The 25,948-nt window shown below is 40.9% G+C and overlaps 1 protein-coding gene, 1 long non-coding RNA gene and 4 other non-coding genes across 7 annotated transcripts in view; 5 read left to right on the top strand and 1 right to left on the bottom strand.

Annotated features, from left to right (window-relative positions):
• LOC110178802 (uncharacterized) overlaps nt 1–25,948 on the bottom strand; it is a 139,249-nt gene that overhangs the window by 18,032 nt on the left and 95,269 nt on the right. The gene's annotated exons all lie outside the window — the stretch shown is intronic.
• Nucleotides 1,551–25,582, top strand: ru (roughoid). Of its 2 annotated transcripts, none has more exons than XM_086825961.1 (4): nt 1,551–1,817; nt 22,571–23,033; nt 24,346–24,730; nt 24,806–25,582. In XM_086825961.1, the coding sequence occupies exons 2-4, from the start codon at nt 22,767–22,769 to the stop codon at nt 25,120–25,122; spliced, it is 969 nt and encodes a 322-aa protein (XP_086682087.1). In that variant the 5' UTR covers nt 1,551–1,817; nt 22,571–22,766; the 3' UTR covers nt 25,123–25,582. The 2 variants fall into 2 exon arrangements, with proteins under 2 accessions (XP_086682087.1, XP_086682086.1); XM_086825960.1 differs by lacking the exon at nt 1,551–1,817 and adding an exon at nt 2,496–5,161.
• Nucleotides 17,314–17,385, top strand: TRNAE-CUC (transfer RNA glutamic acid (anticodon CUC)). Its single transcript has one exon. It is a non-coding gene; the product is annotated as a tRNA-Glu (tRNA).
• On the top strand, nt 17,610–17,681 carry TRNAE-CUC (transfer RNA glutamic acid (anticodon CUC)). Its single transcript has one exon. It is a non-coding gene; the product is annotated as a tRNA-Glu (tRNA).
• Nucleotides 17,902–17,973, top strand: TRNAE-CUC (transfer RNA glutamic acid (anticodon CUC)). The gene has a single exon. It is a non-coding gene; the product is annotated as a tRNA-Glu (tRNA).
• Nucleotides 18,185–18,256, top strand: TRNAE-CUC (transfer RNA glutamic acid (anticodon CUC)). The gene has a single exon. It is a non-coding gene; the product is annotated as a tRNA-Glu (tRNA).

Genomic DNA, 25,948 nt, shown 5'->3' with positions numbered 1-25,948 from the left:
GACAAAGATAAGGGGCTGCATAATGGAGTATTTTTCGTCTTCTAAAGAATTTCTTCACTGGAAATGGCAGAACTTCGCAGTTGAAATTACACAATTTCCCCGATACAATTTCACCATTGAACACGAATGATCGTGTTTCGCTCGCCCACTCATTCATACATATGTTTTCCCCCCCCCCCCCTATCCAACCACATCCACATCCACATCCCCCACCCTCTACCACTTCCTCTTGGCTTGCAAGTTGCAACAAAGGCATGCAGCCGTGTTGGCTCTCTTCTATCCAACATGTTGCCGCCTCTCTTATACGCAACATGTTCGAACAGCTGTTCGGTTCGGTGTGCAACATTTGAGAGTCACAACATGTTGGTTGGTATAAGAGCCGCATCGCTTTCTCACTGTCTCTCTCTTTGGCGCAAGGTGTTGTTGTGGTCTCAGTTTTTCGGTTTTCTTAGCTTTGTTGTTGTTTGGGTTGCTTTGGTTTTCCTCCGCCTTATGGCAGCAACATTGTTGTGTCCACCGTGCGGATATATCTGCCAGATACTTAGATACGCGGTTACGCGGACCTGAGGTACTCTCGAACGCAGAGATACTGCGACTGTCGTTTTGTTATTATGCGGAAGATGTCGCCCTTTGAATGTGCAATGTTCCTGGTGCACTTGAAGAAATTCAAGATTTGAAAACATTTTATCTACTAAAAATCAAAACTAGGCCAAAAATTAATATTTTAAATTTAAAAAGAGATTTCGTTGACATTTCATAAGATAACTACATCTGCAAAACAAGTTAACCCCTTTTAAAAATTGTAAAAATGTGGTTTAAAGGGTCATTGCATTACAACTTTTAATTAAAATCATATTACCAATATGCAAGGATATTCTAGAGTTACATTTACAATATAATACAATTAATTTTTCCTCTGTATCCCTCCACTTATTTCTAACTCGTGGCTTGTGCCTTTGCCCCCTGCTTCCATTCGGATTTCTCAATAAAATTACAACTACAAGAAGCCACTTTCCGTTTTCCGTTTCCCTCCAAGTTCCTAGCTCATTTTGTATGCGAAGAGTGTGATTTGTAAGGGTTAAGGGGGGTAGGGTAAGGACCCACAAATGCGCGGAGGGGGAATACTTGTCTCAGGTCCAAAGTCTAGGAATTCTTCACAGAGTGACTCCCAGCCGGAATTAACTCCTCCTTGGAAGCAGCAGGTTGAAAGTCCAATCCCAGAGCGGAACTAGTCTCCAGAAGAGCCAAAATATTTATTTAATGCCCTCTTTTATTGCATGTTTTTTTGTTTCTCCTTTGGCTGCCGCCATAAACAAACAAAAATAGTGCTTGTGCCGATGAAAACTCGAATATAAACTTTCGCCTCTTTGTTTATGCATATTTATAGAAATATAGAACATTAATATATTTTTGGGTAATGGCTGAAACTTATTTTGGTTTGCTGATGACGATTTCCTTACGCAAACAAGTGCTAATTTTGCTTCACTTTTAAGTCATTTTTACATTAAGTAACTTTGGAATTAATTTGGAATATTTTTATATCCTTTTAGGGTATTTAAAATCTTAATCAATAGACACATAACAATAATATTCTCCTAAGCGTGCATCAAATGTATCGTTTTTCCCTGTCTGTCTTTCTGTTTCCTTGACAACTTATAAGGAAGTATTTGTATTATTTTCATAATAATTATTATAGCTAGCAGAAGGATAATGCAAAGGAAGCAGTGCGAAAAAGGAGAAGATGTTGCGGGGAAAGGCGGTGCAAGATGTTGCAGCAGCGAAATTCGAGCAGCGGCATGTGGCAGCGTCAGCGGCAGGTGAGGACCGAAAAAAAATTATAGTTGACTGAAAATCCTTGATTTCCTCATTCTCTTCCTGTCAAAGGATACCTTGCCAGGGCTGTCTGTCCTTTTCCTTGCATATCTGCATCTCTTTTTTTTTTGGCACGAGCAGTTAGGAAGGTAAACAACAGTGAAAGCTCTATGAAGTGAACATCATGAAATGCCTTGAAAGCGAAGTTGGATAAAGAAGTCATTTTTGACCCTATAAACTATTTGTATTATTAATGTTCAACAGCCAAGTAATATGTATTAAAGGAAATAACTAATTCTAAATGGAAATCAATACTTCATTCTTTGGCTTAGTTATAATATATTTCTATTTCGATTAAATAATATACTTCCAAACAGTAAGGGTATTCAGACACCAAACTGATAAATACGTTAAATAGTCGTCCAAAATACATACGTACTAAATACATTTTGAGGAAATAGACTTGCTAAATACATTTCTTCTTATTCGTAGACTTTATCGAGGTCACCCTGTACCTCCAACTCCATCCAACTGTTCATGTCTCTTTGTTACTGTTATTCTCGGTGCCCATGTCGAACATCTGTTTTGATTCGCCCTGTCTCTGTCGCTCTCCCACTTTAATCGCATTTTATTGGATTTTATTTGCGTGTGTTAAATCGCCTAATCGTCTTCCCCCCTCGCCACCCCTCGCTCCCCACACACGCCCACTCTCTCCTCCAAGTACTTTTTTCGGCTTATCCGAATTTTGCATAAATCGCTTTTCGCCTTTGCTTTTTCGTCTGCTCTTTGAATTTGTTTGATTTTGTGGCTCAGACACTTTGTTGTTTTTCTTATTTTCGCCGTGTTTTATTTTTGTTGTGTTTGCGCAATATTTTCACCTTGTTTTTGTATGTAATATTTTTGGTTTTTATGATTTTTTCTTTGTTTTCGCTTCATTTTCTTTTTATTCATTTTTTTTTTTGCTCCTCCGAGGGACGGCAATTAAACCAAAAGAAAAAAAAAAACAGATAAATGGGCGAGAGTGGAAATGAGCAGCGAAAAAAAAGGAAAATATACAAAACACGAGAAATAATAACAACTTAAAAAGTGTCTTTCTTTGCCAATGCAATTTTTATGAGCAAATGTTTTTCTTGTGTTTTCTTTATTTTCTTCTGTTGTTTTTACGACTCGTCACAAAATTTGATTGGATTGAAAATGTTTTCTTTGGGGGCATTAGAAAACACACAAGAAATTAAACCAAACCTCTTTAGAAGCCGTTAAATAATTGAAAAGAGTTTATTTGTCTGGAGGATATAATTGTTATTAAATTGAAATCTGCTTAGTGTTTCTAATATCCTTTCTGGGTATTTTAATTTTAGTCAAAAGCTTATAACTCCGGAAGGAGTCATTTCCGGCCCTATAATCCATATATATTCTTGATCAGCATCAACAGGCGAATCTTTCTAGGAACTCAGGGAAGAAATTTTTTTTTGCTTTTTTTTTTCAAATTTTATAACCGTTAAAATTAACAAAAAAAAAGATAAAAATTTTAATTTTTTTACGTTTTAAATTGAGTATGCAGATTGGTTACCCTACTAAAAACTAACATAGGAAAGCTTTCCGAATTAAAATTGGCACTTTTTTGACGAAGTTATGAGTTTTTTAAACTTTGATTTGTCAACAAAAATTCTCATACTATAATATTGACAAGTATCGCATTAAAGAACCCAAATACTTTAAGCTTAGTTATGATAGATTTTCGATAAGATTCTATAATTAAACTCGATTCAAATCAAACTGCAATGGTATATAAACTTTGGCTGCCTTAAGGTAGTTTCCCTTTTTGTTTTCAGTAAGTGGATATTTCCCTAAATTAGTACAGCAATTAAGGCAGTGATTGAGCTGACAGCAGCACCCACATATCACCGGGTTCAGGGGTTATCTCGAGGCAAATCGGAAGAGTCGGAATCGACCTCCGTTCGACTGCCACTTAATTCCGCTTGAAATCTACGCAGATTTTGGAGCGCCCCTCATCAGCTGTCAGGCATCTTTGATGATGATATTTCTCCAATTGTTTAGGGTCCTCAGTTGTTATTTCGTCTCGATAATGTGCTTGATATGTTAACAAGTCGCGGGACAATAGAGAGCTGGCTCCCAGTCCCCGGAGATCCCAGAGATAGCCCACATAAGTGAGTGTATCTGTTGGATCTGGCGGTATCTTGTATCGAGTATCTGATGGATGCACCTTTTGACACCCAATAAACAAGGCGAAAAACAGCAGCTGATTTCGAAGTGATTCGGTTTCAACCTCCGATTTCTTTTCATTACTTGAGAGGAAAGGAAAGGAAAGTGGAGGTTAATCGTGAATTAAAGTACTTTGATTTGATGTTAACAAGGCTATAATGATTACTGGATTGAGCCTTGAAGGAGTCTTGATTTAAGTTCTCCAGCTAAACAAAATAGTTTAATAAATAAAATCCAACAGATTTCCTTTGTTTATTTTCTTCGCTTTGGTAACACATTAATTTCAGCTAACTGAAAAAGTGAAAATACCAATTGGGAGTAGGAAACACTGCCGAAGAGGGGAGCTGGCGGGGGTTGTGCTAACTTAATGACCAACTTGTTAATTACTGTTACCCCCGGCGGCTGCATCTCCGTGGCACCTGCAGCTGCCGCTAAATGTCGACGGACTCCTTTTCGGTTTACCGTTCCACGAAGGAACAACAAAATACGAGAAGGAAAAAAGGAAGAAAAATAATCTAAAAGCCACTACAAAGGAAAACTTGGCAACGCGTTCGAACCTCGAACATGTTTGCTACACCTGGCCAAAAGCCAGGGGGTTCGCGTCGAGGGGTTCATTTCAGTTTTTTTTTTTGTTTCTTGCTTTCCGTTTCGGTTTCTGTTGGTTGTTGGTGTTACCTTGGCCAGCCGGAGCCGGCTTTTCGAAAGGGGTGAAAACGTAATAAAACACAACTAACACTGGCACACAGCACACAGCACACAACACACAACACACGGGTTAACCCTCGCGAGGAACCCCTCCTGGCCCGGCCCGGCACTTGCAAATCTATAAAAGTATCGGGCCGCATAAAAAACGAGCTCAGTTGTGAACGGTACTTTGTAACGGCAACCGGCGGAGCACGCGCGTCTCTAATAGTTCGGAAAACCCCACAGAGGCATAGCCGAGGAAAGCTCAAGGGAAAACTATAACAATATTTCGTATTGCCAAAAGAAAAAATTAAGAAACAAAATGAAAATGTACTAATAGGATTTACCAAAAGAAGCTGCAACCCCTACAACTTGTGAGCCGCCCCTCGAATGTCCTGAAAGAGTCAACACATCTACTTAGCCCCTCCCCCCACCCAGATCGGTAAGTCATAACACTTTGCCATCCCCCCCCCCCCATCACTTCTATAGCTCAGTCTCCGAAAAGTCCCAATGAAAACCTCAACCCCAAAAAAAGGGGATACAAAAATAAATCCATCGGCTTAAAAGTTGCAAAACTCAACGCCAAAAAGCTGAACGTATTTGACTGGAGTGTATGCACAGGAAGAAATACCACCTATAGTCTTTTAAATTGATAGAAAAAAGTACTAGGGGGGTCTAAGCACTTCTTTATCAGTATTTCATGTCGAAAAGAGATCGAGAAATAGCTAAAACTAAAGACTAAGCAATGCTTTTATCATTTGTATATGAATATTAAGATAGAGAAATGGAATCATTGAAAAAATTAAGATACTTATTCCCGAAAGGATACTTTTTATATCCCAGTGCATGCAAATCTGCATTTGTCAGTGCAGCAGCTTCAGCATCGGTATCTGTGTCTGCTTTGTATCTTTCGGGTTGTAAAAACATCTGCGCTTGTCGTTCGGCATCCGTATTTGTGGCTGTGAATGTGACTCTGACTCTGGCTCTCCTCCTTCAATTGCATTTCCTTTTGCCACCCACAGTACTCACATATTGCGTATACGCAGTGTTTGCCATGATTTGTAGAAGAGCGAGTAAATCGCGAATTACATCAAACTGTAGCTGTCAGCAGCACCACTTTTCCTCCCGAATATATATATACACATATAGAGTGCGGTTGTGGGCTGCCCTGCTCTATATTTTTTCGATATCTTTTGTGGGGATCTTGGACAAGTGCTACTTCTGCTGGCCAACTTCTTGGCCACTGACTGCCTTTTGTCTTGCCTTTTTCTGTCAATAAAATAATAAGAAGCACAAATCGAAGAAACTTGGTACGTGAGTGCGTGTAGGCAGAGGAGTGGCCAACGATCGATGGAGAGGTTAGCTGTCTAAAAACGTGGTAGAGCCGCCACTGGAGCTACTGCCACCACCACGTGGGAGGGACGGGACCCAGAACAAGTCCCAGTTTGGACAGCAGCCAAGTTTGGCTCACTTTTGTTTACACCCTTGCCATGATTTATTTACGCAGTCTCCCTCAAGTGTTTCGTTCAATCGAAACGATGCGAATCTTATTCACTTTTCACTCCGCAAACTTTTCCCCAATCAAGCGGCGGCTTCATTCTGGGCAAAAGATACGCATTCGGAGTCGGTTTTTCGGCTTCATAAATCATAGACGACGCACTCAATGACATTGCCTTGGGCTTTTGTCTCTCTGGCGGCGTTTTTCTCGCTTTTTCTACATTGTTTATTGTCGAGTGCAACGGAAAGAAAATACGAAAAAATTAATGCGTTGGCTATTTTTATAAAAATCATACGCAATGCATTTAAATTTTTATGACCGCTCTTCTTCGTTTTTTGTTTGTAAATAATCTTTTTTGCTTTTTTTTAATAGTGTCAAGTTTGCTTTTTTTACAACGCCCAAGAGATGGAGTTGAGCGAGGTAAAGAGACCCAAAGACCTGGTTTCTTAATGGCTTAGTTTAGTTTACCGATTTTTGGGTTGCTTTTCCTTTGTTTCTGTGTGCAGAAGTGGAAAACTTGTGGCGAAGCGATACAAGTAAAAGTTTTCCAAGGCTAAAAGGGAACAACAGCACAGTATCTATATCTCGGTATTAAGATTACCATCAAACTTGCAAAACTTTAATTACTATTTATACTTCCTCCTCCACCGCCACTTCCTTCCTTCTGAACTTCTAACTGACTTTTGGCATTAAATCCATCAACCGATTTGTATTTCTCCCAAATGTGAACTCTCAAGGCGAGAGATTTCAGCGCAAAGTCAAGAGTTTATAGTTTATAGTGTTTAATCATTCTTAAAAGCCTCCCCCCTTCTACCCTTGGGACCACCTTTGACCTTCATTAGTGTCAGACCCTCTCGCATTCGCATTAATCTAAGCAGACAGTTTGGACTTAAAAGCCAAGACAATGGAAGTAGTTTTGTAGTTTGTCTTCTAGTTCATAACACACACGCACACAGTACGGACTGAGATGCAGATACAGATACAGATACTATGGCAAAACGCACCCAAATCAGAGCAGATTATATATGCTTGAGATATTAAGCTAAACCTGAGGACAATGAGGTGACTAGAATTATATGTCTGTACATATCTCTCAGCGAGATCCCTTCTAAATTTTATCATCAGATGTATCCATGAGATACATACAACGCTCATACGAATCAGAGCCAATAAATTAAGTGCAGTTTATATGCTGATGAAACTTAATAAATTCCACTAAAGCTGACAGATTGTGTAACCATTTGAGGTTGAAATGCCGCCAGAAGTTACACTTCGCCCCCCAAAAGTCCGAGCCACTGCCACACCCCTCCTCAAGCCCCCTTTTTGGAGGCGCCTCGGAGTCTCTGGGCGACACAAACAACACACAAAAGACTTCAAGTGGCGTGTGTGTTTGTTGCACAAAACCGAAGCAAAAGTCCGAAAAAAAATAACATCCAACGGAAAACTGAAGAAAAACCTTCGCGGCGGAAAAATAAAACAAAAACAAGAAGCAGAGCAACGATGTGAAAAGTTGAATGCCTAACAAGTTGAAACACGCTGAAAATGCGAAAAAGAAAAAAATAACAACCAACAACAACAAGCCGTCGCACAACAAATAAATAAAAGAAAAACAAAAGCCCCAAGATGGAGCACCCAACAACAGCAACAATAATAACAAGAACAATGACTTGGAAAATGTGGAAATGTCTTGGGAACCTTGCAAAATGGATGAAGCGAAGCTGTCGCTGCTTTGTTGCTTCGCTTTTCTTTACTTTGCTTTGCCGCTTGGCCACCGCTGCAGTTTGTTGAATTAGATAAAAGTTTAGGAAATGTTTATGCCAAAAGTGAGTAAGGGCGCAGATGAATAGCGCGAAGAAGCTTCCCTTTGCCACCCAACACTATACCCTTTTCCGAGTTGTCGGGTGTTGGTGTTGTGATGGCATTCGGAAAACCCAAGAGAAATGATTTTCCAGGGTCAAAAACTTGAGTAATTCGAACAGTTTGAAAAACTGCAAGTGAAATAAAGCGAGGGAGCGGAATTCATTCAAGATGTAATGATTTTTAATATAATAACTATTAAAACTAACAAAGAAGTGACTTGGTTTTAAAGCATTGCCTTCTTAGGCTAAAAACATTTAAATTGTTAGAGTTTAGTGTATGTTAGCCTTCTATATATAATTTTTAAATCATTTTGAAACCTAGACAACCATTATTTACAATAACCAGCATTTTAGGAATTGGTTTCCTTATAAAATTTATTTCTAAATTAAAGTTCTTGTAGAGTCAACTCTTTGTTGGAGCTCCAGGGTATCCATTCTCAGTGCTAGACTTTTTACCTTTAAAATATATAGTTTTTGTACAACTTAAAGGGGAAATGGCAAAGGTAAAGGTAGAATAAGGTGCTCTCTGGCAAATGGCAGGCGGAAATGCACCGAAAATAAATGTGGGTAAAAATTCCAAGGAAATATGTGCGCTGCATGTGAGGAGCTGGCGACTTCAACTTCGTTCTTTGCCTTCTTTGCTGGTTGCAAGAACAAAACATACATACATATATTTATATTTCACACCGAAATTTCAGAAGGGGGAGCCCCTGCGATAAAAATGCCTAACCAGCGCAATAAGCAAATGCAAATGCAAATGCAAATGCGAAATATGAATCACAAGCCGCAGCCAAGGGAACTCCGCACACTCATCGCTTATCGGTGATTTCCCCCGCCCCTGGTCTCACCTGCCCAGCCCCTCCCCGCCCCCCTCCACCTGTCTCAGCACATTCATTCATCAATGCTCTGCTGTTCGACTGAGGTGAAAATTTCGGGCGCGCGCCCGCGAAACGCCGGAAAATAAAAAAGAGAAAAGAAAGGCAGCGGTAAGAAGCGAAAGAAGAACGGGCCGAGATAAGACAACAAAGATTCGCGAGTTGGCGATAAACAAAAACAAAACAAATTGGCAACAACAACAAAAAAGTGCAGAAAAAGTATTGCAATGCAAACTGCAAACAAACAGTCGGGGAGAATGCATCCCACAGTTACAGATACTTTTACAGATACAGTGTGACCGTCCCAGGAGGTTTTCCCGACTATCTTTAGGATTCTTTTTAGTGGGAGCTTACTTTTGGGGATATATCTTATAATGGAAGAATAGTATCTTATAATACAATCTTTAATATATCTTCTTTTGAAATTGTTAAATTCATAATAGTTCCTAGTTCTTCATCAGGTAAATATTTAAGGGAATGGTGGTTTTGTGTAAATATCTTTTGCCAAATCTGAGATTTTCACGTCCCAAGAAGAGAGATGTAAAAATCCGATATAGCTGCTTATAAGCTCATCATTCGGAGATTAATCATTTCCGCTGCATCACATATCGAATGAAAATGTGCACATTAATTACATAAAATAATCGGGAATCTGTTTCACTCAATGAATAACCACTGTGGGCCTGCCTGCTGCAACACTTGTGTACGTGTGAAACGACACTAAACCGTCTCAACAAATTCTGTTGATACTGCAGCCAAAAAATAAAAAAGAGAAATAGAGAAAAAATCAAAGCGCATAAATCTGGCGAAAAGTGAAACGGAACCCCGCCAGGGTCGCCGCATTCTATTAGAGAACCGAACCGAACCAAGCCAGAGGTGAGGTGAGTCAGGCCCACGCAATGCGAACGAACACCTGAAATCCGCCAATATAAGATAAGAGACTCAGGTGAGGAGGGATTCAGATTCCGGGGAGGGGAGGGGGCCAAAGGCGCTCCAAAACGGGTTTCTCGCGAAGCGTGGGCCCCGTGTCTTTGACGTCAGCAATTGAAGTTGGTCTTTGCAGTTGACAACTAACAGATATCAGAGCCAAGCTATTGACACAATTTGTATATAACATGGGTATTTCCTATTACTACAAAAAGTAGTAAAAAACGCTTTCAGCAAATATTTGCCAGCGGAAGAGTTTTTAAGCTTTTAATTAATTGAATCTGGTATCTGATATGACCAATATTTTACATAACTCAACATACTCCAACGCAATTTAATGTTAGAAACGAGCAGTTAATACTGGTCTAAAAATAAATAAAATATAGAAAATAGAAAAATTAAAATAGAAAATAATAAATCATATTTTCAGTAACAGAAGGTGACTATTTCATATTTATTCAAGCTGTTTGTTTAATTATTATTATTTAAAGCAGTTTGTCTTTAAAGATTTCTATCGATTGAAATAATAGTTTTTTTTTGGCTGTATCCATAACATTTTCATTTATTTTTTTTGTTATTGCCGAGAACACTTTATTATGACTAATTTGTTATAATATTATTTAGATACAGGTTTGGGAAAATAATATATATTCAGAGAAAATCTCTCTTCAATTAGATAGCTCCCACTAAATCAATTTATATTCTTTTATCACACATTCCTAACAATAAAATAGAAAAAAATCCTAACTCCTGCTAAAACCCCGCATTAGTGGCGTTTAATTTGAGAAAAGCAATGGAAATGAAATTATTATCAGTGTCCTCATCCAGTATTTATGATGGAATTAAGCCAAAATCACGGACAAACCAAACGCAAATCGCTTACAAAGAGTTATCACAGCTATTTGGGTTATTATTGCACTTTGACAGAATGTGAAAATGTGAAAAACACACGCAAAAAAAGAAAACAGCAAAGTTGAAAAACCAAGCGGGAAAACACACAGAAAATGATACAAAAAGATGCAAAAATAAAAAAATATACATTGAATACTCAGATGCAAAATGAAATATTCTGGCAATTAAACAACAAACGGCAGAAATTGTGCTGGTCGCCGTCTGTGTATGTATTTATTTTCCTTTTTTATGCATATATATTTATACATGTATGTATTTTGTTCTCTTTGCTTCTTGTTTAATTTTAATGTTTTCAACCGCAACATGGAATTATGCGGATTTACAAACGGCGGCGGCGGTGCAAAATGTTTATAATTAAAACAGTACTCCTCGTCGCAGGCACGGCCACCCATGGCTAGTTTAGCCACCGATGATCGATTCCCGCGTGCTGCATCCGACAGATACGTTAGTAGCAGCTACTAGCGGATGCCCGAGCAATCTGCATCTGCAAATGACCGCGGAGAAAGGCGAAGAAAGCGGGGAGGGAGGAAGGGGGGCGGCAGGCGCAAAGTGAGAGCGCTGCACAGTTAACTCAATTAACTTATAAAATGTAAACTATGCGCCTCGGACTCGAACTCAACTTCAGTCCCAGCTCCCAGCTCCAAGTCGAAGCGAGAGATCCAACAACAACAAGCTCACTGAGCTAAACGGCAACGGTGATTAACTTTTGTCCATCTATATCTACGTCAGCGATGGCAGCGTGACTCACGAGGGCAAATAAGATATTTCCCATACATATTTATTTGACACCATAAAAGAACCCCTCTGAAACCATTACTTCGAAGAATTCAAGGCTCTGACTATTGCTATCCTAAGAAACACATAGATAAATGTTCAGTGAAATATCATTTAAGTGAGAAAGTCATTTATTTGTAATAATTACTCCAAGCCCATAAAAGATTTAAGACTTTAACAGTCGTGATAACCTTACACACACCCATAGGATTAGGGTTCGAATGGGAAATGGATCATAATTAAGCCAAAATATTGGTTTGTATTCCTACAACAAATCCTAAAATATGTGAATTTATACCTAATATATTATTTATATATAAAAATTAATATATATATTTTTTAAAATATCATAACTAAGGCAAAAAGGCACTAATTTCAAGCCTTCCTGTGCTGATTTGTATTAGGTTAACAAATCTGCATACTCAGTTTAAAATTTAAAAAAAATTAAAATTTTTATTATTTTTTTTTATAACTTTAACGATAATAAAATTTGGAAAAAATGGCATAAAATTTCTTCCTTACTTTTATGTCCAGAAGGATTCGCCTGGTGATGCTGATCAAAAATATATATGGATTATAGGGCCGGAAATGACTCTTTACAGAGTTCTAAGCTTCTGACTGAATTATAATACCATATTTTTAGTAGATATTTATCTTTATTATTATAGCCAGATTTTTTGAGAAATCAAATTTTAAAAAACTCATAACTACGTCAAAAAGTCACTAATTTTAATTCGGAAAGCTTTCCTGTGTTAGTTTTTAGTAGTTCAACAAATCTGCATACTCAGTTTTGAATTTTAAAAAATTCAAATTTTTATCAATTTTTTTCTTAATTTTAACAATAATAAAATTTGGAAAAAAAGTGCCAAAAAAATGTTTCCTTTTCTACATGCCTAGAAAGATTCGCCTGTTGATGCTGATCAAGAATATATATGGATTATAGGGCCGCAAATGACTCCTTCCAGAGTTATAAGCTTCTGACTGAATTATAATACCATATTTTTAGTAGATATTTATCTTTATTTTTATAGCAAAATTTCTTAAGAAATCAAATTTTAAAAAACTCATAACTACGGCAAAAAGGCACTAATTTCAATTCGGAAAGCTTTCCTGTACTGATTTTTATTAGGTTAACAAATCTGCATACTCAGTTTTTAATTTATAAAAATTCAAATTTTTATCAATTTTTATCTTAATTTTAACAATAATAAAATTTGGAAAAAAATGCAAAAAAATGTTTCCTTTCTTATATGACTAAAAAGATTCGCCTGTTGATGCTGATCAAGAATATATATGGATTATAGGGCCGGAAATGACTCCATCCAGAGTTATATGCTTCTGACTGAAATTATAATACCCTGGTTTTAAAAAATAATGCATTTAGGGTCAGTGAAATAAAATATTTTCAATCTTAATCATTAAATTCTAATTGCTACACCTGCTCATCTCTAGCTGGTTGGCAGCTTCGGGCCCATGCCCATGGCTTTCCATATGTAGATGCGTGCGAAGAGATACGTGAGTGTATCTACAAGCTACAAGTTACGCTTTGCAGACTCGCGTACTCACCTGAGCGCGAATAATTACCACGCCAAGAAAGGGGCGACGCGCGGAGAGCGGCAGTGGTGCGGTGGCGATGGGGATAGGCAGGTGGGGGGATAGGGAACAGGGGACAGGTAGGCGCCGCCGCTTTCGTCCAAAGAAGAGTAGAGGCGGTCCAGGGGCGGAACGGACCCACTGACTCTGCGGCAACAATGTTGGCCAATGTTGCGCCGGTGAATGTCTCGATGAGGAAGCGAATGTAGATCGCTCAAGGGGGATATATGTGAATACAGATACACTAAGCCAAAACTATATAAGCCCCAAATGGTAAGGGAAATGTTAAGCTTGAATGTCAATTCCCTATATAAGTTGAAGTAAGACTCCTTTTATTCTGAATTATTTATCGCTGTGCACCTGTGATCTAGAGGGAACCGGGGCCGAACAGGTGGGTCATCGGTGGGTCGAGGGCAGCGCCAGCGGTGCTAATGTGGTTATGAACGCCAGTTGGCGGGTCAAGACTTGCCAGTCTCTTGGAAGTTCAGGCCCGGAGACGTCGCTAATCGAAATGTGATAATCGGGGCGGGGCAAAGTCCGGTTCATTGAGCTCCCAAAGGTCGGAGGAGGGGGAAAAACGGGGTGTGAGCCACATTTGCACCCGACTTGATGTAGCTCTCAGCTATTGAACCCATTAATGGCCCACCGCTTTTGCTCAAAGTTTGCGATTTTCTCGTCATGTGGAAAGTCGCACGAAAAATGGATCGTAGAGCTTGGGAAAACTTGACCACATCTGGCGAAATCATGAGAAAAATTAATGTCAATATATGATCTTAAAGCAGGTGTAACTTTGAACTCCTATTATCGGTTATTGCACTCACTGATAGAACAAATTGATAACAGAAAGTAATGCTAGAAAAGGGGAAAGTAGGATAAAGTGTTATATTATAATTATTATTTAAATACAGTTTTAATTTCCCTTGCTTACAACTTGGCATCAACTTTGTTCTTGCCATGAACCTTACTTAATTTAAGAAATATTTTATACATATTTTCTAGTTATTGCTGCTTTTTTTTTACAATTTTCCTGACCTGATAAAGAATGCCCAAGACCCAATCTAGGCTCATTTTAGTGCATTCCGCAGTGGCTTTTCCTAAGTTGTTCCTTCCTCGGCTCCTTCCTGCTTTTATTTGTCCCTGGCTCCCAGAGAAAAAAAAACGCGCAAACAAAAGGCTTGTCAGGCCATTTCCATTTTCATTTCCATTACCGTGCGAAAATTCCCCTTCCCTTGTTTTTCTTCTTAACATTTTCCAGTACTGCTCGCTCGCTCACCCACTCCGAGCGAGCATAATTGCCTTTTGATGTTGGTCATGCTGCTGGCCACTACTCCGCCTCTTTGGACCAGTTAAAGCCACATTAATTGTTATGATTTACAATGAGAAAAATCATAAATTAATTATTCATGGGGCAGCAAACAAGGCAGCGAGCAGTGGCCCTGCGGTGAATTCCTGCCCTGGGTCAACGTTCCGCCAACCGTCCTGCCATGTAGGAGCAGGAGGGAAGTTGGGGGTAATTTCCGCAGAGTTTCCTTCCTTCCAAATCGAAATCGGAATTGGAATCGGAGGCCGTGAGCCATCAGCATCCAATTAGCTAACGGAACTACGTGCAAATCGTTGCATCTCCGACCGACCGTTCGAGAGAGCTCCGGCAAAAGATACTTTTGTATCTGTGTATCTGGCGGTAAAAGCGGGTTAATTGATGGCTTTTGCATTAAATTGCCTCACTCGACACAATCAGCCGAGGCATAAGTAGGGGCAGGGGAAGGGGCAGGGGCAGCGGAGAAAGAGGGCAATTGACCCGTTCGTATCTTTGTATCTTTTGCATGGAAGTTAATTATCACAGTGTCTCGCAGAGAGTTCGTGCTGCAATTTCCATAGATATTTATTAGATCGGAATGGCTCGAAATTCTCAAGCCATAAATCAAGCTCAAAATCGAGTGATCTCACAGTGCCATCTGCTGAGCATACGTGTATATAATGCCCAGAAATGTGGTTAATTATGACAATTACATAGAAGAATACAAAACAAAAGATGCCTTCTTGAGAATATTTTGGTTATTTGATAATTTGCAAAAGATTTCGGAAGCTTTAAGAAGTGACAGAAATAAATATTTCTGTGTGTGGTGGGTGGTTTATGGGATTCTCCTTCGTCTAGACTCTGTCTCATTTGCTGGGCCACGCACTTTAATCGGCTGCGTGCTTAATTTATTGATATGTCATCGTCTAGCAGCCCAGCAACCAAAACCTCATCCACTTCCACTTCCCCTGGCCATGATCATGGTGTGTGTCTCCTCCTCGTTGCCACTACTCACTCCCCCTCGATTTTATTTAGATTCTCCTTGACAATCTCCATTGTGGCGGCCTCGTGCTAAAGCGCTTGTCATTTCCTCCCTGGCATTCCACAAATACTTGCCTCTTCGTCTTTGGATTTCAGTTGTAGTTTGCGTTTTTTTCTTTTCGTTTTCGATTTCGATTTCGATATTGCCATATTATGAAATTGGCCTCCCCTTTAGGGTTTTGTGGGGAATGTTTAATTTCCAAACTAACTGAAACTTTAGCCACCCCAATTCGATTCGATTCCGAGCGTACTTTTGCCGGTTGCGTGATTCATTCTTTCATATATTTTGGTTTTTCCGTTTTTTTTTCTTCTCTTGATTATATGTACGAACATACTTCGTTTTTCATTTTTTATTTTTTTCGCTTTATTATTATTCTTGTATTTTCCTATATTTCCGTGTGAACTTCCGTTTTGCCCTCTCTTTCTGCAGCTTGGACTCCCTTCCGAAAAAGGCAAAAGTTTTGGAACGTGTTTGAAATATTGATAGCGAAATGAGCAGGGACCAACAACGACAACCTACACTCAGATATGTTTCAAAATGCACATAGAAAAATGTATTTTTAAGAAGTGAATAACAGTTTAACAAAATTTCCACAAATCGTAATTGTTTATGGAACAATTACAAAAAAGTATTGGCATATTAGCAATATGTTTATGGACCTAAAATAAACTTAAATAACCCTTTCACACATTTAAAATTAAACCCATGTAATTTTGATCGATGAGTATTTACATATTAACTAAAATGATATTATTTGTACTTTACAAGAAGATTTTCAATAGGAAAATTATTAATATATTAACTAGTAAACCAGTCTTAATCGACATTGAGGAAGATATTAAATATACCCTTTTAATGTTTTGTAAACTGATGTTTCTTTTTCCCAGTGCACTCCTCACCCACTTGGACCTTGCACCATTGGTGGTTGCAGGCAACACCTACTGCAGTGGCAGTGGCAGTTGCCGTCGCAGTCCAAAGTTGTCCAAATGCAGCCCCCGGTCCCTCACTCGGTTCCCTCCATTCCCAGTGGCTGTCTGCCACTGGTCTGCCTCCTTCTCTCCTCCGCTTTGTGGTTGCTGTTCGCTGTCTGCTTTGGGTGGGCAGAGTGGCAGCCAGTGTGGAGCGGGGAGGGGCGGGGCTGGTTTGCAGTGTTGTGGTGGGGCGTGTGACCTCTCCCACCACCACCACCACCACCACCACCTTCCCCCCGTGTCGGCGGAGTGGCCCCTTTTACGGCGGCATTAGACAATAACTGGTAATAATCGTTGAACCGTAAAATAAACATGGATACCCGGTGCACTTGTTTAGGCAGCAACAACAGCAACAACAACAGCAACAACAGCAGAGGCAGCAGAGAGTGGTCAGGTGGTTCAGGTGGCTCAGGTGGCACTGGCACTCAGTGGTGGTGTCTTTGCCGCTGCAAGTGATTAAGTCTGTCCGTCGTCCGTCGTCCGCCGAACAACGTCTGCCGGACGTTAACTGATTTGTGCATTGACGCGAAGTCGTAGAAATATACGAAAAGGCATAAATACTTGTGCAGGGAGACAAGAAGAGTACAGAGGCAGCCAAAGTATTGTGGTTTCTCACAGATCCCATTAACAGAGTTATTCGAATCCGATTCGATCCATTGGTACTTTACATTCGTCATCGTGCTGGTCTTTCTGCGTGAGCAAATCTCTGATTCAGTGGCTAAATATAGCCGCCGATCAAAGTAAATCTCCTCCAACAAACCTAAAACAAATCCACAACAGCAAGCATCGAAACGATCATGCTTTGCGCTCAACTGAAGTTAGCATCTCGCTCGCCACGTAGACAACTCCCATATTGTCTAGTGGTTAGGATATCCGGCTCTCACCCGGAAGGCCCGGGTTCAATTCCCGGTATGGGAAACAGATGTGACATTTTTTTTTTATTATTATTATACTTATTATATTAATTAATTAATAAGTGTTTTTATAAAGACTCTCTTTCATAATAAGATATTTTCTGAACGATATTCATATGCTTTGCATATGATTCATATGATAATCATAACATTTCTAATCAGCTTGTTTTTAAAAAGTCCCCGAAACCCCAGAAAAGCATATAGGAAAATTGCAGCCACATAGACAAGTCCCATATTGTCTAGTGGTTAGGATATCCGGCTCTCACCCGGAAGGCCCGGGTTCAATTCCCGGTATGGGAAAGCCAGTAGGACGAAATTTTTTTTGAATACATTCATATTTGAAGTTTTTTTTAAATCTCTTTTGAAGACAACACATCCAATAAAATCTATATTTTGTAATGAGAACTTATATTTATAGCTTCAACATTATATCCATTTATATTTAGGACTTTAATGAATACAACTTCTCAGATCCAATGGCACCGATCCTTAGACAAAATGGTCAATGGATTATACCATATCCCATATTGTCTAGTGGTTAGGATATCCGGCTCTCACCCGGAAGGCCCGGGTTCAATTCCCGGTATGGGAAGTCAATAAGGACGATTGGTTTTTTTTTTGTGATATACTTTTCAGGTCTTAAAAAAACCGTTTTCTGTCAAGAACAAATGAATTAAGAAACATACTTCCCTTAGCAATCAACAAATACGATGGATAACAAACTATTTTTCTAGTTTTATAATTATTATGTTGACTATCTTGAATCCTACAGAGAAATTGTTAAAGATTTTAGGGATATAATATCCCATATTGTCTAGTGGTTAGGATATCCGGCTCTCACCCGGAAGGCCCGGGTTCAATTCCCGGTATGGGAAACTTTTTTCGCTCTAGTTTGTCTTTCGACGGTTATTTTAAGTACATTTTCCAAACTTTCTTGGATTTATTTCTTGTGGACCACCTACGAATTGGGCAGCCAAAAGAAATTCCGTTCCGTTTGCTGTTCTAAATCTCCGAAATCTCGTCTCGACATCAAGAGCAGATTCTACTTCATTCTTCTGTTGAAATTGCGCAAACACAACAATGGCTATGGTAGCTATGTATCTCTCTTGCGGTTTAAATTTTATGTCGAGCGTTTTATGGTCGAAAGGGGGGTCCGTCTTCCATCCGGGTCCGGGTAAGGGCAAGTGTTTCACACAGTAAACACAAGTTAATGAAATTAAAACGTAAGCAGCAGCAGCAGCAGACACACAAAAACGCAATAAACACAAAAGAAATTACAATTAAATTGAAAGCCCAGAGAGAAAGACCAGCCAGGGGTTCCCCACTCCCCTGCCACTGCAGCTTGACATGCAATCCGAATGGAAATGAACTTTGAAGCGGCCTCGCGGCCTGCGTGGGCCGTCTTGGTGGGCTGGCTGTGTTCCCCAGGCCAGCTCCTCGGCTTTCCCAGTCCCTCGACTTGAGAATTTGAGTTGCCGGCTATCGCGATGCTCCACTTGCCCCTCTCCGCATCTTTCTCCGGCAGATGGATGGCGTGCGCGACTTTTAATCGCATTCGTTTCAATTGTTGGAATTTTATTGTGAAACCGGCTAAGACTTTGGGCGTCAAAGCCTGCCTTCCAGCCACCCCATTCGCCTGGCTTTCCACGTACCCACACACATCCCATATAAACATCTTTCATAACGCTTCATTATCGGTTCCCGCACATATATACTTTAAAATGCGAAAAGAAACCTTTGAAGAAATTAAAAAAACTAAAAAAAAAGTGAAAACCTTTCCCAGAGAAGATGATGGGTTACAGTGAAAGGCCTCCATGGGTGAGCTCTGTACAGCTGAAAACTATTGGATGTATCGATTGTGCAACATATTCATATATGTTGATATATATCTTGCTAATTTAATAATTTATTAATCAACTTGAAAATTAAATAGAGATATGCATTAAATCTTCTAGAGAAGCTCAAATGAAATGTGGAATAACTGAAGCGTCCCCATCTAGAACTTGATACCATGACTCCTGGGTTTTCTGGAGTAACTAGGTATTTTCATAGTTATTTAGTCGACTTAGAATAAAGGAAAATATTCTTAAATCGAACCCATGACTTTTGAAAATATTATTTTTCACATTTCATTATTTATTTATCAAGTGATTTAAACACTTTCTCCCGGTGTATAGATTTTTCCTTTTGATCCCTCATCGTAACCCTGCGTAAGAGCCACCCACCTGGTAAACATTTTTCAATTATAGTTTTATAATAATTTTCTCGTCATTGTTGGTGTACGAGTGGTAGTAGTTCGTGTTTATTGTCTGTTCGTTGTGTTGTTGGCCTTTTGTTAATGTAACTTTCCTCGTTATTCTTTCACTTTTCGACCCGCCCACTAGCGAGCTGTGGCGCTGCCAACTTGTTTTCCATAACTTTTGCTCTCGACCCAAGGCATTTAAGCCGCGTTGTAATTATATATATTTTTTCAGTACATTTCTCTTGCTATTTTTCGCTTGCCACTTGCCACTTCTTTGGTTGGTGGTGCACCCTGCGGCTTCAGTAATTAAATTTGTTTTTTTGTCTCTGCTTTTGCTGCCACTTTTTCCGTTTTCCAATTGCAACTCTAACCGTATTCGCCCTCGGGACGAAATCTTTTTCCCTTCAATTTCCCAGGAATTGTGTAATAATTTTGAATGTGTTTCAAGCCAATTTAGTTCGCCCATTGAACTGCATAAATCAATAAAGACAAGTACCTCAAAAAATGGTTTGGAGACACACACATATGCACATATATATATATAAATGTTGATAAACTAAAGAAAGTTAGGGGAAGCAAGCAAATAACGCAAACACAAATAGTCGTCAGCATTATGTAAATGAAATGTTTGCCCAATGCAAACACAAAATGCGGTCGGTCGACTAAGGAAATTTAGAACAGCAGCTCAAGGAGCTCTCGGGGTTCACTGCAAAAATATATATATTGGATAAAGCAATTACCACCCAGGGTTGGGCAAATAAAAGCGATATGTTTGGCAAGGTAAAATATGTAAATAGCTTAAATAGCTGCTAACAAAAATAGTAATTGGATAATATGTAAATGGCAAAAGATGCTGCCAGTAAATATGGTAATTGTAGGCTGACAATTTCATTAAAATCCCACCAAGGAGGATGATGCTTCTGTAGCCTTCAATTACATTTTGATAGTGTAATTTTAATCCGAAATTGTTTTAATATTTAATGGAAAATTGCTTCATCAACTACGACTTATTGTGTATAATTTCCCTTATTAATTAGTTTTCTTAAAACTACAAACTCTATGAGTTTTTCACCGTGTAACATATAAATGTAGTAAAATTATTGGTAGAGTTTCCAAGGAGGTTGGTTGGTTGGTTGGTTGGCTTGCATAATCAACCTCAACGGCGAGTTGAACTTCGATTTTTGCCTTTGCCAAATGAGCCCAGTAGGAAGGCAAAAAAAACAGGGCCAGGAGAGGGAGTTGTGCGGAGGAGCACCGACCGGCACACAGAGGAAGTTCGATGTTTGTTTCAAGGATATTGTGCGTTTCAGTGTCCTGCACACGAACGAACAAGTTGCGTGCCAAGGACAACACGGCAAAGCTGAAAAGTACACACAAAAAGTAGCAGAGCAAGCTGAAAAAGCAGACCGAAGCTACCAGGAATCGATGTTTAAGGACATTAGGGATACACCTGTCGATATTTTTACAGTTTTTGGCATGCGCCTGCCCCTTGGTTTTCGGTTCCATTAACCAGTTTGCCAGTTGTGTGCTTGCCAGGATCATTAGGGGGAAGACCGAGAGCAACACTTCCGTCTGCGAAACTCGTTTTTGGGAACATAACACAACAGAGAAAACCAACCAGGAGGTATACACGAGGACAACACGACACAGGACCTTTACTCCACCACTATTCCTGTTGTTTTGGGCCAAAGGTAATCACCATTAAAACTCATTACCAAGAGCAACTGTACAGCACCACAACAGCAGCAAGGAGAACGAAGGTGGGCAGCCTGCCAGGAAGGAGGAACAGGACACGCCATGGGACACCAGAAGTGGAAACAGTTCGGACTTACACAAAAATATAAACTAGGCAAAACCAAAACATGGTCATAAAGAAGGGAGTCCCAAGCCAATGTACTAGTCAGGATACGAGTTAAAGGGATGAGACTCCTGATATTGTCTTTCGCTTTATCAGCTAGTAAAATGGAAATAATCCCTTTGTATTGTATCAGATATGTAATATGTGTAAAATTCTAAAGAACAGGTCGATTGATGTAATATTTGTGAGATATTTTTATGACCCTAAACCTCTTGTAGTTTTCAATTCAATAAGCTACATTTTTGATTCGGTCCACAATCGAGTAAGTTATTACTCAATTTTTATTTCTTTTGCCCAAATTTAATTTCAAGATTTACGATCATAGGCTTGACTGGCTTTATATCCTTCCCGAAAAGCCATGGCTTATTGCAAAATGCCACTTGGCCATTCTTTTGACTTGGCCCTGACGCCTTTTACACTCCGAATAAGAATTCGGAATTCCGTCTTAGTCTCGAGTTCTTCTCTGAACACTTTCGGGGTTGCATTTCGGCCTCCTTTCTTTATTTCGCTTTTGGTGCTGCGCCGCAGCGGAAATAAATTTGCAAAAAAAGAAATAAATTCTCTCGACTCTTTTATGGCCGTCTAGGGCCATTAAAAAGGGGCGAATCAGCCGGGTGGGAGATGGGGGAGGCCGGGGATAAAGACCTGAATGATGGCGCCTCTGGCCATGTCGAATGTTGAATATAGTCGTCGCCGTCGTCTGCCAGAAATTGCGCTGCAGTTGTCGTCGTGTCGCATTGAGACAGGAGGCAGGAGACAGGAGACAGGAGGCGCTGAAGTAGAGACAACCTTGAGCTAATTTGGCCATAGCCAGCACCGCGTAATCCCCTCAAGCACACAGAAAAATACTTGGGAATTGCAATGGAAAATTAATCGTAACATTCATCGAGTTTTGATTCATTTTTGGTGCCATTTTTTCGTTAGATTCTTTCACTTGTAACTTTTCCAATAGATTTTAGTAAACTATTTACCAAGTTATTAGTTCGGAAATTATTTTAAAAGTTAACAAATCCTCCTAGAAATAAAATTCAATCACTTTCATAAGGAATACAAATTTCGTCAAGTGATAATTTGTCTGTTTCCTTCCAGGAGGCCGTCGCCGGGGCTAGACAGCAGCATTCCGCTTTTGTCACCATGACAGAAGCCATCTCCGTCGTCGCCTCCGCCGCCGGTTCAGCTGCTCCTGCTAAGTGGGGCACCGTCACAAGGCAGACGCCCCAAAAATAGAAATCCCCATAGACAGGAGGAGGAGGAGAAGGAGGAGAAGGAGGAGGAGCACAGAGAGATGCCGCCCAGTACCGTTTTGCAAATGCCGCCAGCTCCGTCATCCTCATCGTCGTCGTCACAATCCGGCCTGGTGCTGGGCGTCTGCTGTGACCAGCTGATGGCGGCGACGATGCACCCGTTGCAGCGAACATCCGGAGCAGCAGCGACCTCCAAATGGGGGAGCAGCGGCAGTCACAAGGAGAAGCATCTGGTCGAGGGGGCGGCCGCCATGTCTTCCAGGTGGATGCCGCCGCCCGTTTTCATTGTCCTGGCCTCGCTCCTTGAGGTGAGTGAGTTTGAGGTCCCCAAACTTGTGACCGCCTTTTAATGCGATTACCCAAACCCAAGAGGGTTGATTGAGGGTCGTAAAAAGCCACATTTTGGGGTGACCCGAGGGTTGGGGAGCAGGTTGCCATGGCATCGCTGGAAAGCACAACATTCTGGCCACATTCTGGTGGGATTTAATATCCACCAATCCGCCGCTGCAACCCTTGTGGGGATTGGAGACACTGACGGATAACCCCTGATCTTTGGCAATTACTTATTATTCGATTAGTCTCGAAGATTATGGGGTTTACCATTTTATTACTATTGTCAAAGGGGATGTCTTGGTTGACTTTTGTTGTTTTGTAATCCATATAATGGTTTTTAATGAATATCAGTCTCAATTGAACTTCACCAAACTTCCAGTTGGTTTTCCCGAAAATTTAATTATTGCTTCTTGCATCTAAAACCCATCTGTAGTTTCTTTTTATATGTTTTAGACTCTTTCACTTCAATTTCCAATTACTCTCCCTAGTATATAGAACTTGGTCCTGCAGTCACGTCTGCCTGGGGCCTTGTCTCGAGCTAAACGAGATGGCCATTGAAGAGGGTTGTTTGCCCGGCCAAAAAATAAAGATGCTGTATCATATTTCAGCCCCATTCCGGCCCACACTCGCCCCAACCCCCCAGAGAAGCCATGAACTAAGAGTATCGCTTCTCTGGTCGATCTGGTCCAGCAATTGACTTTTAAGGCAAACAAATTGCCGACAGGGCCACACACAGACGAACCCTGAATACTTATCCCAGGGCCCATCCCAGTGCATTTGTAAATGGAAGTTGGCTTCCGGTTAAAGGATATACGAGAAGCCGGGACACACAGAGTGCGTGCGAAAAATCCAACACGTCTACGATTTGTTTTCCGCGTCTGGCTTTTTGCACAGACTGGACGCCGCCAGAATGAGAAAAGGGGGAGTCCGGATGGGGGAGAAAATAGGGAGGAGGAGGAATGAGGAGGGGGACATGGAAGCCCAAGGGTTCCTCGGGGGTATTGATGGCGACGTCTCGTCGCTGTCTGCTGGCAGTCTGCGCCTTTGGGGGTTGCTTTTGCCTTCCCTTCCCGCCAGGCGAAGCTCAACTGTCTCGCCTTTCTTGTGGGTTTGATGATTTTATTGCTACTTTTCCTTACTCCCCTCAACTGGGGAATGGAATGGGGATTCCCCCCCTTGGACTTTTCTTTGGTTTACTGAATCGATTGCATGGGCCTTACAGCCTTTAATTATAAAATGAAACCCGAAAAATGTGCAATAATTTCTCCCTGTCATGTATTCTCCCAGATAGCTGTCTTTGTGTGCGTGGGCTCTGAGCCTCCGGAGGATTCCCTGTTGGTGTATCGTCCCGACCAACGCCTCCAGCTGTGGCGATTCCTCAGCTACGCCCTGCTCCACGCCAGCTGGCGGCACCTGGGCTTCAACGTGCTCACCCAGCTCCTCTTTGGCCTGCCCCTGGAGCTGGTGCACGGATCACTGCGCACTGGGATCATCTACATGGCGGGAGTCCTGGCCGGTTCACTGGGAACTTCGGTTGTGGACTCGGAGGTGTATCTGGTGGGTGCCAGTGGCGGAGTCTATGCCCTGCTGGCCGCCCAATTGGCCAGCCTCTTGCTCAACTTTGGACAAATGCGAAACGGAGTTGTCCAGCTGATGGCTGTGATTGTGTTTGGTGAGTATTTGACTTTGGAGGAGAGGTCTTCATACCACAAGTATCCAAGTGAAATGATCTCCCTACTACTCTTAGTCTTCTGCGATCTGGGCTATTCCCTTTACACCCGAGAACTGGAAGTCCAGCATCTGCAGGCACGGCCTTCGGTGTCGTATATTGCCCACATGACGGGAGCCTTGGCCGGAATCAGTGTGGGCCTGCTGCTCCTCCGGCAGCTGGATGGAGGACTGCGTCCACGTCCCCTCCGCTGGCTGGCCCTGGGCGTGTGGTGCCTGTTTAGTGCCTTCGGGATTGCCTTCAACCTGGTCAACACGGTCACAGCCCAGCTGCTGGCGGAGGAGGAGGGTCAGGTGATCCGGCAGCACCTGATGCACGACCTCGGAATGGGCTGAGGAGGAGCCCAAGACTGCATTCGCTCTCTGCCCCTAGGCTTTAGTCTAGTCACTAGTCGGTAAGACCCACTCCCAGGAAGGACAGTGTGCTCAAAAGAACGTATACTTATAATTAAATCACATATCGGATATTCCCAAATATCCCTGGCTCCCGCTTCAAGAGGGGGAACGCTCAAAATACTCTTAGCCCATAAGTCCCAACTTGTATCTTATGCCAATGCCAAAGGAGTGCGCAGAAGGAGGAGAGTTACTCGAAGGCCCTTCAAGAACTGAGCCTGGCTCACATCAAAGACTTTGGATCGGGTTTGTGTCGCTATCTGACCGTCGATGGACACTCGTTCGTCGGGTTGACTACTTAGTTGTAATGCCAAACCAGAGCTTAAAGACAGATTAAATATATATATCTCCAGTAAATGAAAAAATAAAAGAGATTTCTTGCTCGATAAATTATCTAACTGAAGACAAATTGTGTGTTTTAATAGATATTTTCCAGTGGCAAAAGCCTAGAGGTAAGAATTATATTTATAGTCATTTGTTGTATCCTTCTTCCTCCGACCTCATGAACTCATAATAATTCACATTTCACAATTAACACAATTCAACATCAGCATGTTCCAATTCCTAAACCACTTCATCAAAAGGTAAATCGTGGACCAAAAATCACTGAGAACATTGCAATTTGGTGCAACAGCCACAATCAATGGGCCAACATTTTGAGGGGGAGAGCGAAATTGGACAGCGCCACAAATTAATAACAAACAAAAACTGAAATTAGCCACCGGCTTTTGGACATTGTTTTGCGTTCTCTGGCAGTGGCATTACCCCA

This window comes from Drosophila serrata, unplaced genomic scaffold (genome assembly GCF_035046125.1).
Source record: "Drosophila serrata isolate PLE 108 unplaced genomic scaffold, ASM3504612v1 contig_116, whole genome shotgun sequence".
NCBI classification, from domain to species: domain Eukaryota; kingdom Metazoa; phylum Arthropoda; class Insecta; order Diptera; family Drosophilidae; genus Drosophila; species Drosophila serrata.
The sequence above is the reverse complement of the archived record's forward strand: the minus strand, read 5'-3'. Positions and strand labels throughout refer to the sequence as shown.